The following is a 20,913-nucleotide window of genomic DNA, read 5'->3' as shown; positions in this document are numbered from 1 at the left end:
TATCCCTTTACCAACTTGCACCCTTCACCATGTCGTCCCCCTCCACCCCATCCCGGCGGACGACACGCTCCGCCGCCAGTTCCCCAGAAATCCTCACACCAGGACGAAAAATCAAGGCAATGCTAGCAGCCTTCGACAGCGACTCAGACTCAGATAATGCCGTATCGCATCCGCAACGATCTAGCGCGGGCTTGGTGAATGCGTTGACGAGCAATTCTGCTTCCAATTCGAACGCGAACCCTACGCGTCCCTTCGCTGTGGATTGGGACCCCGCTGAGGATGATGAAGACGAGCAGGTTGTTATGCCGCGAGGGCGTATGGCTGCTCGGTTGATGCAGGGTCTTGCTCGAACCAAGGACACAGATACGTCTGCGGTGGATAATCTGGTGGAAACTGCGTTCGAGCGCGTGTCGAAGACGCTCCGGGCTGAGAAAAGTGTAGATGGCGATGGCGATGATGATGATGATGATGATGATGGTGATCTTCCTGCGGCTGGTCCCAGGAGGAGGATAAAGAGTGGGAAAAGGGCGTCGCCTGCTGCGGACGAAGCGCGTTCTCGCTCTCGTTCCTTTTCACCCCTGTTCATGTCTTCGCCTACGAAACAGCAGAGTAACGAGAATAATGACGACGACGATGAAGAAGAAGAAGATGATGAAGGGGCTGGTTCGGGAAATGAAGACGTGCAGCCCAAGCGTAATAGTCGCTTTCTTGCCCTGGTCGCTCAGAAGCGCAAGCAACGTGAAGAGAAGGAAAAGATCGAGGCGGAAAAGAGAGCTGCAAGGGCAAAGGAACGCGAGAAGCTTAGCTCGGATATCATTCCCGATGGCGAGAGTGCAGATGAGCGTAGCGAGGGTCGACGACTCACACAGGAGTCGCGGCCTGCACGCAAGGCTAGCAAAAAGGCCCTGGAGGAAATGAACCGCGAGACGCAGCGGATGAGTCGAAACATGGAGCTGACGCACAAGATGGAGACCAAGAAGAAGATTACGAAGGAGAGCTTCTTTGCTCGCTTTAATTTCATGCAGCCCGCGGAGCAGCCCGAGGAGAACTCGTCCACAACGGCAGATTCGCAAAATTCTTCGGATATCGAGGCACGGAAAGGCAAGGAAACACCGCATACATCGCCGATCATGGGGCCAGCCTTGAAGCCCACGACCGACGTTGCAGACAACTCTACCCAGGAAGCCGAGGTGGAATTCCCTTCCCTGGACCAGATGATGAATGGTCAGGGACTGGTGGATGAATCGATTTTGGGGATCATGGAAGAACAGGTAGTTAGCACAGAAGTTTCTCTGGTGAAAAAAGTCCAGATGCCCTTGCGATCTGCTCCCGTGCGTGTTCGGCTTTCCCGACAACAGGTGGCTCAGCACCAGCAAGACGACTCCGACAGCGATTTAGAGATCGTCACATCTCCTGCCAAGTGCCGACGTATTGCAGCCTTCGAAAACCTCCCCGTCAGAAATGTCCAGGAACCGCCATCCATGTTTAAGCTGAAGGCCTTGGCACAACTGAGGTCTCCTACTCGCAAGTCTACGATGAACTCGGCGGAACTATCCGCACATCTACTGTATCAAGCGAAACAGCAAGCGGCCCAGGAAAGGAAGGAAAGGATCGAAGAGCTCAGAGCGAGAGGTATCGTTGTGGAAACCTCTGCAGAACGCGCGGCTCTGGAAGATGAGATTGAAAATCTCGTGGAAAACGCACGACAGGAAGGCGAAGAAATTGCCCGGAGAGAGCGGGAAGCATCAAAGAGAGAAAACGGTGAGAATGTGGATCACGATGACGATGACGATGATAGTGATTATGATTACTTCTCTGGCTCCGAAGAGGAGGATGGTGACGTTGACGGGGAAGGAGATGAAGATGAGGACGACGACGACGACGACGACGAAGAAGAAGGCGAGGATGTAGATAATGAGGAAACTGCCGAGGCTGAAGAAGGCCGCAAGGGTTTGATTGACTCTGAAGCCGATGAAGGTGACGAATCGGACGGATCTCAAGACGAGCAGATGCTGGAGCCGTTGGTAGAGGAGACGATTCATCCCACCCAAAGGCGAAAACGACCCACGCGAGTCATCAGCGACGACGAAGATGAAGACGCAGCGCCCAGGACCCCTGCAAAGCCCATTAACCCGTTCCTAAACTCAGTTGAGCGGCCTGTTATACCCGTTCACCCCTCCAACGATGGCATGATGAGCCTAACCCAGGCCTTTGCAGGCACCTTGGCTGGCAGCCAGGATATGACACAGGAAGCCACTGGCACCATTCCCCAATCGCTTCCTGATCCGGTACCAATGGGCACGCATGAGGATTCTGATGCTCAGACTATCATTAAGGATAGCCAGGAACAGCGCAGGGGCTCCACCGATCTATTCGTGGGATACTCTCAGCCAGAACATCGAATTTCGGAGTCTCCTGCCCCTCGAATGTCTCAGATTCCGGATCCAACCCAGGATGCAGGCTTTGTACTGTCACCTTTCGACCCTAACAAGAGATTTCTGGGCACCCCGCCAACCTCAACCATTGAGACGGTGCTTATAGACCAGGAAAATTCCCCCATCGCGTCGAGGAAACTGAAGAATCTGAGACGCGGGAAGACCACTGACCTTTCGGTCATTGAAGAACAAGAAGAGAGCGGGTTCGAGATTGACGCCAGCGCGTTCGATGTGATGAGAAAGGCAGTTAAGAAAGCAAAGAACACCGCAGAGGCCTTTGATCGAAAGACGAGCAAGGCAAAGGATGTTGTCGAGGAAGCTGCCGAAGAATCGGACGACGAATATGCCGGTCTTGGAGGCGTCAGTGACGATGAAGGCAGTGATGAGGAAGATGCATTTGACCGAGAAATGATCAATGACAACAGCGGGGAAAAGGTTGACGCGAAGCAACTCGCTGCCCTGAATGCGTACGTACATGGAATTTTTTTTAACGTATCTATATTCATGCTGACTTTTTTACGTATAGACTTCATCAGAGGAATGCAGATGAGAAGGAAGTAGCCAAACTGCTGAAGGATATCACTACCGGAGCACTCCGCAGACGTCGAGGAGCCGAGGACGAATTTGACCTGGATGATTCGGACGATGAGCTGCTCGCACGCCGACGAGAGAAACAGAGAGAGTTTGCTCGGATGCGAAACGCGCTCCTCGCTGATGGAAAGATTGGCGAGATCGCCGAAAACCCTAAGAAAGCAGCATTCTTCAAGGCCATCGAAGACCACGATGACAACGATGATGTCGGTCTCGATTTCCTAGGCTATGATCAAGCAGCTACTGCCCAGGATGATTCTTCATCGCAGGATGCTGGTCCGGGGCCAGAGGCGGAGGCCAGTGCCCCAGGGGAAAATAAGAGAAAGCGACCTCTGGAACCCGCTGCCGAGGACGACGTCAATAAGCGACCTCCACCGCATCTCCGCCGAAAGCCTGCCAGCGCGATGTCCAAAAGACCCGCAACCCTCGCGGAGATCCGTGAAACGGTGTCCTTCCTGACTGAGCGACCCGAATATGACTCCTTCCAGGAGGACGTATCTATGGTCGACGGCGAAGGAGAGGAGGAATACGCCGATGATGATGATGATGGTGGTAATGATGAAGGTGAAGACGGCACACAGGAACCGTCCGTGACGAGTCGACACCGCGAGGGGTCCGCTGCCCCGATCCATCCTCGTCGCACCCGGGGACCGGTGGTGGACCGTCTTGCTTTGCTACGACAAGCATCCTCAAATTCCGCTACGTCGGCGTCTGCGAATACTCGATTTGCTTTCCATACCGGCTCCGGTAGCGACAGGGCCGCAGCGGTTGGGTTCCGGCCACCAATGTTGCGCAGGACTACAACGACCAGCTCTTCCTCCAGCTCCGCCACATCTACCGCGGATTCATCCCGAGGCGTCTCGAAGGCCCCAGGTGCCTCCCTAGCTAAGAAGGGTTCCGTCAACTACTACACTGCGGCGCGTGAAGCAGAGCGCGAAAGGCAATTGCGCACGCAGCATCGCAACCGGGGATCCAACATCACCGCGTTGTTGAACAAGCATGCAAGCAACCGGCTGGGAGCTTTAGGGGGGACGGGCCAATGGGACTAGTGTATAAGTGAACTGTTTTGCTGCAATTCCCGTTTGCTTACCCAATTGGGGTGCCGCCGCTTTTATGAGGGCAGCACGATCCATGCTGGCTATTGCATTGAATGCATGTGGAATAATGGGCTCTCTGCTATATGCAGAATAAGAGCCTTTACCTGAAGCACGGAGCTTTAAAGCCACATGGAAGAGTATCTAGTTCAGAAATCATGGCCTTCGGAATGCCCCGATCCTTCCTGTAACCACATTTCTAAGAAAGAGCAAGATTATCGCCGATACCTTCATGACATGCACCATTATCACAAAGTAATATGTGTGGCATCCAAGGAGGCTCACAAGAAATGATTATCTGCTATGCTAGACAAGAAGATAGTCTCAGACTGTACTTAGTCAATGCAACACAAACACCCACACAAGCGTCGCAAGAACGCTCCCGATTCACCACCATGTGGACCGAAGATGTTGAAAATCAAATTCTGGCAGCCTTCCACAATGCCCACAGAGCCCATGTTTCCAGTTGAAACTGAGATGCATGACATTATGCAGGAGAGACCACAAGTATTGGCATGGCAGATTGAGAACTGCCAAAGCACAATTGCGTTGGGTGAAGGTCGGAATAGCGTGGTTGTCCCGTCGGTCATACTTGATACTCCAGATCTTATAGATGATAGCGGCACATGTTCAAGTCCTTCTACAGTGTGTTCAACTTTCAGTGTAGTTGATATTGACCCACAGCTATTAGAACTATCTCAGCCCTTCTTGTCCTAGCTAAATGGGAAGCCTGATTAACCTGATACATATACTTACTGGGAGCAGGAAGAGCTTCAGGTCAGGATTAAGTAGTGTAAGCGTCTCGCTGGCGAGGCGCTTGGGTATGGGTAGTGTTGGTAAAGGAAGCAAAGCTACACGGAGTATGAGGGTAGTAGGAAGGTATTAGAAGTAATAAAATAAAGTACTTGCCTCTTAGTACTTTAGGGGTTATTATATTATTATTTATATTATCTAGTTAAGTTACTAATATAGTATAGATAACTTAAATATTATTATTTTTTTAATTATTCTTAGTTATTAGGTATATAATTTAATATATAGTTTAATATATAATTATATATTATATAATTATTATAATAATTATCTTCTTTTCTCTTAGTAGTATATCCATACGCTATATATACTATACCTAATCTAGCTTAATATTCTACTAAGGAAGAGCTAGTCCTAGTTAGTATAATATAACTTACTTTTTTATTTAATATTAGAAATAATAATAATATATATAATATTATTTTTATTAATTATATTTTATTAAATAGAATATAAATAATATTATATTTTATTTTAAATAAAATAATAAATAAAAGTAAGTAATTTACTAGATATATTAATAATAAGTAAAGATATTATTATAATATAAATATTATAGGGGAATACTTCTTTATATATATATTTTTTAATTTAATCTATATTTTAAAAAATCCCTTCTAATAAATTAATATATTATTCTAGATAGGTTATTATTACTTAAATATTATAATAATAATTAACTATATTATAAATCTTATAGCTTTTTCTAAGTATTCTTTATTAAATATTATACTAGTTATGTCCCTATAAAAGAGAGCCTATTTAACTATTATTATTTCTTTTTTTATAGGTACCTTTATTCTAGTAATATAAATCTATTATACTAATTATTTATAAGCTCCTATAATAAATCTTTCTATATTTATATTAATTATAATATTTATAATTCTTATTATTATTAATATATCTCTTATAATTCTTATTATTATTACTTTATTATTTAATAGGATTATATCTCTCTTATTTTTTATAATTATTTCTAATATTATAATAATTCTTATTATCTCTTTCTTTATTTCTTCTACTATAATAACTCTAGCTATTCCTACTATTATTATTATACTAGCTCCTATTATTATGCTAGCTCCTATTATTATACTAGCTCTTATTATTATACTAGCTCCTATTATTTCTATTATTACTATAATCCTAGCTACTCTAACTATTCTAGTTACCTTTACTAGCCTAGCTACTATTATATAGATACTATATTACCTATATTATATTAAATCTTAATAATATAAAAATAATAATCCTATAGAAGCCTATTCTTATATATACCTAAATCTAGAATAGTAATATACTTAATATACTTACTTATATAAAAAGTACTTTCTTATTATCTTACTTATATAAGTTAGTCTTAAGAAAATTTAGGTAATATCTAGTAAGATAATAGATATAGTAGCTTATACCTAATAAGCTTATACTATTAAGATTTTTATTTATTATCTTAAGACTAAGGACTAGATAAAGAAGTTATTTTAATCTATTAATTATAATATATTTTACTTACTTAATATATAATATATTAGAGATAATATAATAGAATTAAAGAATAATAATAAAAAGATTTAAAATAATTATAATAATTAAAAATTTATTAATATTATAATATAAATATTTTATTATTTTTATTTTTATATAATAAAATTAAGTTATTTTCTTAAAATTTCTTAATACCTATAATATACTTCTATTAAATCTTAAAATTTAATAAGAAAAAGAAAAAAAATAATATTATTAATATATTTTTATAATTTTTTTAATTTTTTAATTCTATTAACTTATTATTTTTATATTTTATTATTTTATAATATTTTACTAGTATCTTATTTATATTTTATTTATATAATAAAACTTATTTAAAATATTTTATATATTTTTTAAGTCTTTTATTAATTACTAAATATTCTTATATATTAATTATTCTTTCTATTTAACTAGATATTAATCTTTACTATATAACTTTTATTATATAATAATCTATTTTATCTTTTATTCTTTCTTATTATTAATAATAACTAGCTAGAATAGTACTAGTAAGTTATTATTTCTTATATTTTATTTCTTAAGAAATAATATATAGAAAACTAGGTAAATTTTCTTATATAATCTAGATAATTATAAGTAATATATTTATTAATTTATTACCTTAATTATTTTAAATAGCTCTTTATATTTAGTATCTAGCTTCTTACTAGATCTCTATATATAGATATTCTTTATAGATAGTAATACTTATTAGCCTATATAATATTTAATTAAATAATACCTCTTATTATAGCTCCTTACTTATTATTTAATAGTATAGTATAAGCTTTCTTCTAGCTAATAATATTTTACTTATAGTTAGTTAAATTATTCTCTTATTATTATAACTATACTAGAGTCCCTAATATTAGCAAGCTTAAATAATACTAGCTAGTAGCTATATTATATCTTATAAGAAGATATTCTTAATAATATATTTTTTATATTATTATATATAAATTCTATTATACTTAGCTAGTTTACTTAATTAATTTATTAGTAATTAATATAGATTTTTAGATAAGTTTTTAATATCTAGTTCTAATATTTTATTTAGCTATCTATTTATAAGTAGAATATAATACTTAATTATTTTTTAATTTAAAGCTCTTAATATAGCTAGGTCTAATATTTACTAATAAAGAATAAGCTATAATTACTTACTAGGCTCCTTAATACTCTTATTTTAAGTATAATCTTTTCTATAAATATATTAGCTAGCTCCTTAATATTAATATTTCTTATTATTAGGAAATATTTAGTTTTCTTAATATATTAATTTATAATTATTAAAATAATATTATATATATACCCTTTTTATATTAATAGTAATAAGCTTATAATAAAGTCTAGAATCAGATTCTACTAAAGATATTCTAGTACCAGGAACTTTATAAGCTAGTCTAGTAAAAATTATCTAGATATTTTTATTTTTTAATAAATTAGATAACTCTTTATATATTTCTTAATATTATATTATAAAATATTTTAATAAAATTTTTATTTAATAAAATCTAATATTTTTTTTAATTAAAATAACTTATATATAAATTATTATAATATATCTTTAGTAATTCTTAATATATTATTTAATTAAAAAGAATATAAATAATTTTATTATATTATACTAGTCTATTATTATTAATATATTATCTATTCTTATAAATTTATTTTTATTTAATATTATTCTTAAGTTACTTTATTACTTTTTATTTAAGTAGTTTCTCTACTATTTAAATATATTTCTAGTATATTAGGTATTTCTTATTAACTTTACTCTAAATATAACTTATATAGATATTCTTATATTATATTTTCTAAAATAAATCTTATAAAGTAGTTAATAGTATCTTATAAGCTTACTTATTACTAGCTACCCTTTATACTAGTATTCTTTAAGTTAAAAGTTCTAAATCTTTTAATTATATAATTAGAATCTCTTAAGAAGCTATTATCCTATTCCTATCTTAATTATTCTATAAACCTCCTAGCTTTACCTAAAATATAGATAAGAGTCCTTTAGTTATATTTTATTAAGTAGGTTTATAATCCTTTTACCTTAAAAATATATTAGCTAGATTAAGATTACTAGATTAATATTTAATCTAGAAATTATATATTACTAGAAACTTAACCTATCTAGTCTAGTATTAATTTAGAATCTTAATAATATAGAAATATTTTAGATTTATATAATTTATTTATATATATATTATATATAGATTATTTTTAAAGTAATAATACTATATTTTAAAATATTCTATTATAATTAATAATTCTTAATTATAAGTTTTATACCTTTTCTTTACTTTAATTAACTTTTTTAAATAAAAGACTATAAGTTACTAAGTAGTATATTATATTTTTATAAATTAGATATTATTATATTATATTAAGATTTCTATAATTATAAAACCTAATATATTAGTTACTAGAAGTATTTCTTATTTTAGGTTAAAATACTATAATACTAGAGATCTAGAGAATATCTACTTTAATATCTTAAAGGTACTTTATGTCACGGCGACCACGTGACATGCAACCACATGCCGAACCACATGCCGAACTACATACCCAGTAACTAAGGGTAATCAGGAGAACAGCAACATTTAAATTGCCTGCACCATGCTAGTAACTTAACTAAATAATATAAATAGTAATATAATAACCCCTAAAGTACTAAGAGATAAGTATTTTATTTTATTACTTTTAATATTTTCCTATTATTCTTATATTTTATATAGCTTTACTTTCTTTATTAATACTACTTATATCCAAGTACCTTACTAGTAAAATACTTATAATTTAAAATACTTCTTTAATTAAGTAAAATAATATAGTAAATATAAGAAGGACTACCTGCTCCTTCTTCTAAAAAATAATAAATCTAAACTTTATAAAATTTATAATTATAATTCTAGAAATTATTATTAAGGAAGATTTAATAATACTAGTAACTTTTTAATACTAACCTATTAAATTAATAGAAGATAATAAGCTATAGTATATAACCTAATATATAGTATAAGTTATATAAATAAGTAGGAAGAAGATACTTAAACCTAAATTCTTTAAAATATAAAACTTAAAGAAACTTAATATCTTCCTAAAAAATTTCTAAAATTATTTTAGGTTATAGGGGAAACTTTATAAGAATAATATAATTAAGATTTATTATATTATAAGTTACTTAAAAAATAATATAAAGTAGGTATAATATTTTAAGTATAGAGTAAATTTTAAAGGACTTATTTATATAGAATTTATTAAGTTCTTATAGAATTTCCTAGAACTAGAAAGAGATTATAAATAAATAGTAGCTTACTAGCTTTTATATATAAGATAAGGACTATAATAGAGTATATAAATCTTAATAATCTAGATAAAGAAGTTTATCCTAATAATTAAAGCTAATTTTAAAGGATTCCTCTACTAGCTAGCTATTTAAATAACCTGGCCTAAATTATATAAGAAAATCTAGTAAGATATAATAATATTATAAAGTATAGCTAAAGTTACTAAACTAGAGGTAAGATATAAGAAACTTTAAAAATAAGAAAAGTAAAAAAAGTTAAATAAAATATAATTAAATTAACCTCTAGAATTTTATATATTAAAGAATAATTTAAAAAAGAAAAAAAAAATAATAGTAAAGTAATAAATCCTTAATTAAATAAATTCTAGTAAAAAGAATTAAAGAAGGAGTAGTAGAATTACTAGAATTAATAAAAGGAAAGCTAATATTACTAGTATAATTAAATTAGTTATATTATAAGAAAATACTCCTAGTATAGAAAAGGTACTAAGGAGGCAGGAGAATTAAAAAACTAGAATTAATAATAATTAAATACTCTAGAATCTCTAGTACTTTAATAAGATAAAAAGATACTAGTAGAATCTTTTCTAGCTACTATAATTATCCTAGTAAGTAAGAAATAGGTTATAATAAGGGTATTTATAAATACTAAAATAAATAAAGACTTTATTTCCTACTATTTCTTAATTAAAGAAGGAATAAACCTTAATAAGATAAAGATAGAGTAATCTATATATTTTACTAATAACTTAATAGTACTATACTATATAAGATTCTAGATAAAGAATTAAATTATAGATAGTCTTAATAAAATTAGAGAATTTAATATAGAATATTATATAATAAATTTAGAAGAAAAAAAATATTAATTAATTCTAGAATATAATTAATTAAATCTAGTTAACTTTAATATCTTCTTAATAGTAAATACCTGGTATTATTAAAAAAAAAAGTTAAAGATTAAAATTAAATTACTTAAGTAATTTAAGAGTATAATAAGATAAGGATTTATTATATTAATTTTAAGCTAATTATATAATAATAGTAATATAATAGGGGCTCTCCCTAAATATTATAAAGAATAGAAATTAGTATTTTTAAAGAAAGAGATAGAGGTACTTCTCTCTAAAAAAACTAGTTATAATATACTATTAGTTACTAGTATAATATTATTAACAGGCCAGCTATATAGTATATTAAGGATAGAATTAGTAATCTTAAGGAAGTATATTAATTAAATATTAGAAAAAAAATAAATCTAGCCCTTAATAAGTATAACAGGCATACTAGTATTTTTTATATAAAAAATTAATAGATTATTATAATTTTATATAGATTATAAGAGCCTAAATATAATTATTATTAAGAATTAATATTTCCTCCTATAAATTAATAAACTAATAAATTAACTAGTTAGAATTAAATAATTTACTAAACTAAATTTATAAGATATTTATTATTAGATTTATATTTATTAAAATAATAAATAAAAAATAATATTTTATATAAAATATAGATATTATAAATATCTAGTTATATTTTTTAAGTTATATAATATTCTAGCTATCTTTTAAATATATATTAATAAAGTAATAAAAAGAATTTTAAATAAATTTTATATAATATATCTAGATAATATCCTAATTTATTTATAAATAGAGAAAAAATATAAGTATTATATTAATAAAATATTATTATATTTCTAGAAATATAATCTCTATATAAAACTTTTAAAGTATAGTTTTTACTAGAAGAAAGTATATTTTCTTAACTTTATTATAAGAATTAAAGAAATTTAAATAGATTTTAAGTAAGTATATATTATAGATAACTAGCTAGAACTATATTTATTCTATAATATTTAAATATTTTTAGGATTTATAGGATATTTTTAAAAATTTATTTATTAATACTCTAAGATTACTATCTTATTAAGTAATATACTAAAGAGAATAGTAAAGGGAAGAAAGAATAGCCCCTTTAAGATAATAAAGAATAGTTAAAGTATCTTTAAAATACTAAAGTAGGTATTCTCTAGATCTCTAGTACTATAGTATTTTAACCTAGAATAAGAGATACTTCTAGTAATTAATATATTAGATTTTATAATTATAGGAATTCTAATATAATATAATAATATCTAATTTATAAAAATATAATATATTATTTAGTAATCTATAACCTTCTACTTAAAAAAGTTAATTAAGATAAAGAGAAGATATAAAACTTATAATTAAAAATTACTAGTTATAATAGAATATTTTAAAATATAATATTATTATTTTAAAGATAATCTATATATAATATATATATAAATAAATTATATAAATCTAAAATATTTTTATACTATTAAAATTTTAAATTAATATTAAATTAGATAGATTAAGCTTCTAGTAATATATAATTTCTAGATTAAATATTAGCTTAATAATCTTAATCTAGCTAATATATCTTTAAGATAAAAAGATTATAAACCTATCTAATAAGATATAATTAAAGGACTCTTACCTATACTTTAAGTAAAGCTAGAAAATTTATAGAATAATTAAAGTAAGAATAGAATAATAACTTCCTAAGAAACTCTAATTATATAATTAAAAAATTTAGAACTTTTAACTTAAAGAATACTAGTATAAAAAGTAGCTAGTAATAAGTAAGCCTATAAAATATTATTAACTATTTTATAAGATTTACTTTAGGAGATATAATATAAAGATATTTATATAAATTAAATTTAGAGTAATACTAGTAAAAAATATCTAGTATACTAGAGATATACTTAAATAATAAGAAAATTACCTAAATAAGAAGTAATAAAGTAGCTTAAGAATAATATTAAATAAAGGTAAATTTATAAGAATAAATAATATATTAATAATAATAAGCTAGTATAATATAATAAGATTATTTATATCTCTTTTAATTAAGTAATATATTAAAAATTACTAAAAATATATTATAATAACTTATATATAGGCTACTTTAGTTAAGAAAAGATATTAGATTTTATTAAATAAAAATTTTACTAGAATACTCTATAATATAATATTAAAAAGTATATAAAGAGCTATCTAATTTACTAGAAAATAAAGATACCTAGATAATTTTTACTAGGCTAGCTTATAAAGTTTCTAGTACTAAAATACTCTTAATAGAACCTAACTCTAGACTTTATTATAGATTTACTACTATTAATATAAAAGAGGTATATATATAATATTATCTTAATAATTATAGATTAATATATTAAGGGAGCTAAATATCTCCTAATAATAAGAAATATTAATATTAAAAAGCTAGCTAATATATTTATAAAAGAGATTATACTTAAAATAAGAATATTAAGAAGCTTAATAAGTAATTATAGCTTACTCTTTACTAGTAAATATTAGATCTAGCTATATTAAGAACTTTAAATTAAAAAATAATTAAGTATTATATTTTACTTATAAATAGATAGCTAAATAAAATATTAGAACTAGATATTAAAGACTTATTTAAAGATTTATATTAATTATTAATAAATTAATTAAATAAACTAGCTAGATATAATAAAATTTATATATAATAATATAAAAAATATATTATTAAAAATATTCCCTTATAAAGTATAATATAGCTACTAGCTAGTATTATTTAAGCTTGCTAATATTAAGGACTCTAATATAATTATAGTAGTAGGAAAATAACTTAACTAACTATAAGTAAAATATTATTAGCTAGAAAAAAGCCTATATTATACTATTAAATAATAAGTAAGAAATTATAATAAAAGATATTACTTAATTAAATATTATATAGGCTAATAAATATTACTATTTATAAAAAATATTTATATATAAAGGCCTAGTAAGAAACTAAATATTAAATATAAAGAATTATTTAAAATAATTAAGATAATAAGTTAATAAATATATTATTTATAATTATCTAGATTATATAAAAAAATCTACTTAATTTTTTATATATTACTCCTTAAGAAATAGAATATAAAAGATAATAACTTACTAGTACTACTCTAGCTAGTTATTATTAATAATAAGAAAGAATAAGAGGTAAAATAGATTATTATATAATAAAAGTTATATAGTAAAGATTAATACTTAATTAAATAGAAAAAATAGCTAATATATAAAAATATTTAATAATTAGTAAAAAATTTAAAAAATATATAAGATATTCTAAATAAATTCTACTATATAAATAAGATATAAGTAAGGTACTAGTAAAATATTATAAAATAATAAAATATAAAAATAATAAATTAATAAAATTAAAAAATTAAAAAAATTATAAAAATATATTAATAATATTACTTTTTTTCTTTTTCTTATTAGATTTTAAGATTTAATAAAAGTATACTATAAATATTAAGAAATTTTAAGAAAATAATTTAATTTTATTATATAAAAATAGAAATAATAAAGTACTTATATTATAATATTAATAAATCTCTAATTATTATAATTATTTTAAATCTTTTTATTACTATTCTCTAATTTTATTATACTACCCTTAATATACTATATATTAAGTAGATAAAATATATTATAATTAATAAATTAAAATAATCTTTCTATCTAGTCCTTAATCTTAAGATAATAAATAAAAATCTTAGTAATATAAGCCTATTAAATATAGGCTATTATACTTACTATTTTACTAGATATTATCTAAATTTTCCTAAGACTAATCTATATAGGCAGGATAATAAAGAAGTACTTTTTATATAAGTAAATATATTAAATATATTATTATTCTAAATTTAGATATATATAGAAATAGGCTTTTATAAGATTATTATCTATATATTACTAAGACTTAGTATAATATAGGTAATATAGTATCTATATAATAGTGGCTAGGCTAGTAGAGGTAACTAGAATAGTTAGAGTAGCTAGGGCTATAGTAATAACAGGAATAATAGGAGCCAGCGCAATAATAGGAGCCAGCATGATAACAGGAGCTAGTGTGATAATAGTGGCAGGAGTAGCTGGAGTTACTATAATAGAAGAAGTAGAGAGAGAGGTAGTAAAAATTACTATAATATTAGAAGTAATTATAAAGAATAAGGGAGATATAATTCTATTAGATAATAAAGTAGTAATAATAAGAATTATAAGAGATATACTAGTAGTAATAAGAATTATAGGTATTATAATTAGTATAAATATAGGAAGGTTTATTATAGGAGCCTATAAATAATTAATATAATAAACTTATATTATTAAAATAAAGATACTTATAGAGAAAGAAATAATAATAGCTAAATAAGCTTTCTTTTATAGAGATATAACTAGTATAGTATTTAATAAAGATTATTTTAAGAAAGTTATAAAATCTATAATATAATTAGCTATTATTATAATATTTAAGTAATAATAACCTATCTAGTATAATATATTAACCTATTAGAAAGGACTTTTTAAAATATAGATTAAGCTAGAAAAAATATATATAAAGAAATATTTTCTTATAATATTTATATTATAATAATATTTTTATTTATTATTAATATATCTAGTAAATTATCTACTCTTATTTATTATTTTATTTAAAATAAAATATAATATTATTTATATTCTATTTAATAAAATATAATTAATAAAAGTAATATTATATATATTATTATTATTTTTAATATTAAATAAAAAAGTAGATTATATTATATTAACTAGGACTAGCTCTTTCTTAGTAAAATACTAAACTAGATTAGATATAATATATATAATACGTAGATATACTATTAAGAAAAGAAAAGATAATTATTATAGTAATTATATAATATATAACTATATACTAAATTATATACTAAACTATATATCTAGTAATTAAAAATAATTAAAAGAATAATAATATTTAAGTTACCTATACTATACTAGTAACTTAATTAAGTAATATAAATAATAATATAATAATTCTTAAAGTACTAAAAGATAAGTACTTTATTTTATTACTTCTAATACCTTCCTACTATCCTTATACTCTATGTAGCTTTGCTTCCTTTACTAACACTACCCATACCCAAGTGCCTCACCAGTGAGATGCTTACACTTTAACTATTCTCTATTATTTTAAAAGAACTACTTTTTCTTTCCTTTATTATTCTTTTTAATATATTACTTAGTAAGATAGTAATCTTAAAATACTAGTAAATAAATTTTTAAAAATATCCTATAAATTTTAAGAATACTTAAATATTATAGAATAAGTATAATTCTAGCTAGTTATTTATAGTATATACTTATTTAAGATTTATTTAAATTCTTTTAATTCTTATAATAAAATTAAGAAAATATATTTTTTTTTAATAAAAGCTATACTTTAAAAGTTTTATATAAAAATTATACTTCTAGAAATATAATAATACTTTATTAATATAATATTTATATTTTTTTTTTATTTATAAATAAATTAGAATATTATCTAGATATATTATATAAAATTTATCTAGAATCTTTTTTATTACTTTATTAATATATATTTAAAAGATAGCTAGGGTATTATATAACTTAAAAAATATAATTAGATATTTATAATATTTATATTTTATATAAAATATTATTTTTTATTTATTATTTTAATAAATATAAATTTAATAATAGATATCTTATAAATTTAATTTAATAAATTATTTAGCTCTAACTAGTTAATTTATTAATTTATTAATTTATAAAAAAGAATATTAATTCTTAATAATAATTATATTTAGGCCTTTATAATCTATATAAAACTATAGTAACTTATTAATCTTTTATATAAAAAATACTAGCATGCTTATTATACTTATTAAAGGCTAGATCTATCTTTTTTCTAATATTTAATTAATATACTCCCTTAAGATTACTAATTCTATTTTTAATATATTATATAGTTAGCCTGTTAGTAATATTATATTAGTAACTAATAATATATTATAACTAGCTTTTTTAAAGGAAAGTACCTGTCACGGGGAGCAGGCAGGCAGTAGGTGTAGCTAATAGCAGGGTGTATATTCAGGCTATCTGCGTACAGGTACAACAGGTAGGGGTCAGGTCAGGACAAGGACATAGCTCAAAGAGCTATAACAGGATTAGGGGTAATATAGCTTAAATACAGGAGTAAAGGCAGATAGTTAGGGCAGAATCTAACCAGATAGGTACATGGCTATGCCATGACAGTACCTTTACTTCTTTCTTTAAGAATACTAATTTCTATTCTTTATAATATTTAGAAAGAGCCTTTATTATATTATTATTATTATATAATTAGCTTAAAATTAGTATAATAAATTCTTATTTTATTATATTTTTAAATTACTTAAGTAATTTAATTTTAATCTTTAACTTTTTTTCTTAGTAATACTAGATATTTACTACTAAGGAAATATTAGAGTTAACTAGACTTAATTAATTATATTTTAAAATTAATTAATATTTTTTTTCTTTTAAATTTATTATATAATATTCTATATTAAATTCTCTAATTTTATTAAAACTATTTATAATTTAGCTTTTTATCTAGAATCTTATATAATATAATATTATTAAATTATTAATAAAATATATAAGTTACTCTATCTTTATTTTATTAAGATTTATTTCTTTTTTAGTTAAGAAATAATAGAAAATAAAGTCTTTATTTACTCTAGTATTTATAAGTACTCTTATTATAACCTATTTCTTACTTACTAGAATAGCTATAGTAGCTAGGAAGAATCTTACTAGTATCTTTTTATTTTATTAAAGTACTAGAGATTCTAGAATATTTAATTATTATTAATTCTAGTTCTTTAATTTTCCTACCTCTTTAGTACCTTTTTTATGCTAGGGGTATTTTCTTATAATATAACTAGTTTAATTATACTAGTAGTATTAGCCTTTTTTTTATTAATTCTAGTAATTTTACTATTCTTTCTTTAATTCTTTCTACTAGAATTTATTTAGTTAAAAATTTATTATTTTATTATTATCTTTCTTTTTTTTTCTTAAGTTATTCTTTAATATATAAGATCTTAAAGATTAATTTAATTATATTTTATTTAACTTTTCCTACTTTTCTTATTTCTAAAGTTTCTTGTACCTTACCTCTAGTTTAATAACTTTAACTAGACTTTATAATATTATTATATTTTACTAGATTTCCTTATATAATTTAGACTAGGTTATTTAAATAACTAACTAGTAAAGAAATTCTTTAAGATTAACTTTAATTATTAGAATAAATTTCTTTATTTAAGTTATTAAGATTTATATACTTTATTATAGTCCTTATCTTATATATAGGAGCTAGTAAGCTATTATTTACTTATAATCTTTCTTTAATTCTAGAAAATTCTATAAAAATTTAGTAAACTTTATATAAATAAGTTCTTTAAAATTTATTTTATACTTAGAATATTATATTTACTTTATATTATTTTTTAGATAATCTATAATATAATAGATCTTAATTATATTATTTTTATAAAAATTTCTCTATAATCTAAAATAATTTTAAAAATTTTTTAGGAAGATATTAAGTTTCTTTAGATTTTATATTTTAAAGAACTTAGGTTTAAGTACCTTTTTCTTACTTATTTATATAGCTTGTACTATATATTAAGTTATATACTATAGCTTTTTATCTTCTATTAATTTAATAAATTAGTACTAGAGAATTACTAGTATTATTAAATCTTTCTTAATAATAATTTCTAGAACTATAATTATAGATTTTATAGAATTTAAATCTATTATTTTTTAAGAAAAGAAGTAAGTAGTTCTTCTTATACTTATTATATTATTTTATTTAATTAAAGAAATACTTTAAATTATAAGTATCTTACTAGTAAGGTACTTAAGTATAAATAGTATTAATAAAGGAAGCAAAGCTATATAGAGTATAAGAGTAATAAAAAGATATTAAAAGTAATAAAATAAAGTACTTATTTCTTAGTATTTTAGAAATTATTATATTATTGTCATGGCATAGCTGTGTACCTATCTGGTTAGATTCTGCCCTAATTATCTACCTTTACTCCTATATTTAAGCCATATTGCCCCTAATCCTATTATAGCTCTTTAAGCTATATCCTTATCCTGACCTAACTTTTACCTGTTATACCTATATATAGATAGCCTGAATATATACCCTATTATTAGCTATATCTACTACCTACCTGCTTCTTATAATATTATATAATTTTTATTCTAGGTATAGTTATTACTAGTATATTAAAATAATCTAAACTATTCCTAATTATAGACTTAATTAAAAAATTTATAAATTATATTATTAATAATCTTATTATTTAGATTATTTATCTTAAGTCCTATAATAGATATACTAATTCCCTAAAAAAGGAGATTTATACTTTCTAAAACTAAACTAATAAAGCTAGCCTGGAGCTAGCTAAGAAGAAGAAAGTAGTATTATACTAGAAGGAAAAACTAGAAATAATCTAATAAAAGTTAATTAAATCTAAGTATATATTTACTATATTATAAGTTATTACTATCTTTATTATACTTACTTTTACTACTACTCCTATCCTTATTAAATATACTCCTCTTACTAAAACTATAATAGTTAATATAATAAAAATATTTATATCTATTTTTACTAGTCCTTTTTTTAGTATCTATTTTAATAAGAAACTTCCTAATTTATAAAAGTTTAATAATACTTATTTTAATTTTTACTACTTTATATAATAGATCTATAATAAAATAAATACTAATCTAGATTATTTTCTAGTTACTAAAGCCTAATTAATCTATATAATAAGATATTTAACTAGAAAGGTTTATAAACTAATCCTATTTAAAATAAGATTTAATATTCCCTAGTTCCTAGACTATCTTAACTTACTTAATTATTTAGAAATAATATTTAGAGATCTTAATTAAATTTAAAATATTTAGAACTACCTTTATAATTAGAAATAGAGAAACTTAGATTTTAGTACTTATTTTATAGAGTTTTATTATTTTATTTTAGAAGGAAAAATACTTAATAATTCTTTAATATTCTTCCTAACCTAAAATATTTTAATTAAACTCTAAAATATATTACTTTATAATCTTACTTTATTTTAAGACTTTTAAGAATATACTAATTATCTTTAATTATTAGAAAATTATTATTATTAATATTAGTTATAAGTATCTTATTCTTACCTGATATCTAGTTTCTATTACTCTAGCCTAGTAGTACTAAGAAATCTTCCTAGTTTTATCCTATCTAATTATCTAGTTATACCCCCCATGCCTAGAAGAGATTTAGATATTATAGACCTATCTTATACCTGCTATATACTATACTCTTCTAGAGGAGAATAATATAAGTATAAGAAATACTTTTACTATAGAGATAAAATATATTATATAAAGGACTATTTCTTACCTAATTAATATTTTATATAAATCTAAGAGTAAATAAATATACTAGTATATTATTCTAGCTTAATCTTTACTATAGTATTACCTGCTCCCTATATTATAGCTTGGAATAACTACCTTACTACTCTAGAGAAACTTAACTAACTATACTCTCCTAATACCTTACCTAATTTAGAAAATAGAGTCTACCTAGCTATAATTATTACCTAGTACTAGAATATATATAGAAGCCCTTATTACTAGATATATTATTCTACCTATTTTATACTATTACTAAATTAACTAACTCCTTTAATTCCTATTATATATATGCTAATCTAATAGTATAGCAGGTATAATTATACTAAAAAAATCTAAAAATACTAATTTATACTATAATTAATTCTAGAGCTAAAGAAGTTAGCTTTATAAATTATTAATAAATAAAAATATATAGACTAAAGACTATTCTATTTCTCTATCTAATATTCTTATCTAGCTTCTATAATAAGAAAGTAGAAGAAAGTATAATAACTTATTATATAAAGACTAACCTATTATTAAATAATTATTATAATTAGAAATTTATTTTTTATATTACCTATCTTTCTTACTACTTAATTATTCTAGGACTAGCCTAGCTTATTATATATAACTTAAAAATATATTTCTCTAACTAAATAATTATATTTAATAGCTAATATTATTATAAATACTATAATATATCTCTTAAGTCTATAAGAATAAGGGCCCTAATAAATATTCTCTAGAAGAATTAACCTAAGTAATTA

At 25.5% G+C, this 20,913-nt stretch overlaps 3 protein-coding genes across 3 annotated transcripts; all 3 read left to right on the top strand.

Moving 5' to 3' along the window:
- Nucleotides 1–29: 29 nt before the first annotated feature.
- P175DRAFT_0427679 (uncharacterized protein) lies at nt 30–4,075 on the top strand (the record flags this gene model as incomplete). Its single annotated transcript, XM_040893261.1, has 2 exons — nt 30–2,902; nt 2,962–4,075. 2 exons carry the CDS (start codon nt 30–32, stop codon nt 4,073–4,075), a joined length of 3,987 nt encoding a protein of 1,328 aa, XP_040756604.1.
- Nucleotides 4,076–4,246: 171 nt separating this feature from the next.
- On the top strand, nt 4,247–4,414 carry P175DRAFT_0429921 (uncharacterized protein; the record flags this gene model as incomplete). The annotated part of the gene is made up of 1 exon (XM_040893391.1): nt 4,247–4,414. A coding segment is annotated over one exon (168 nt), but the record flags the coding sequence as incomplete, so codon positions are not given.
- Nucleotides 4,247–4,871, top strand: P175DRAFT_0539513 (uncharacterized protein). Its single transcript, XM_040900336.1, has one exon. It carries the CDS (start codon nt 4,463–4,465, stop codon nt 4,835–4,837), a length of 375 nt encoding a protein of 124 aa, XP_040756602.1. The 5' UTR covers nt 4,247–4,462; the 3' UTR covers nt 4,838–4,871.
- Nucleotides 4,872–20,913: the final 16,042 nt, after the last annotated feature.

This window comes from Aspergillus ochraceoroseus, assembly GCF_002846915.1.
Source record: "Aspergillus ochraceoroseus IBT 24754 chromosome Unknown P175scaffold_1, whole genome shotgun sequence".
Classification (NCBI taxonomy): Eukaryota; Fungi; Ascomycota; class Eurotiomycetes; order Eurotiales; family Aspergillaceae; genus Aspergillus; species Aspergillus ochraceoroseus.
The sequence above is the reverse complement of the archived record's forward strand: the minus strand, read 5'-3'. Positions and strand labels throughout refer to the sequence as shown.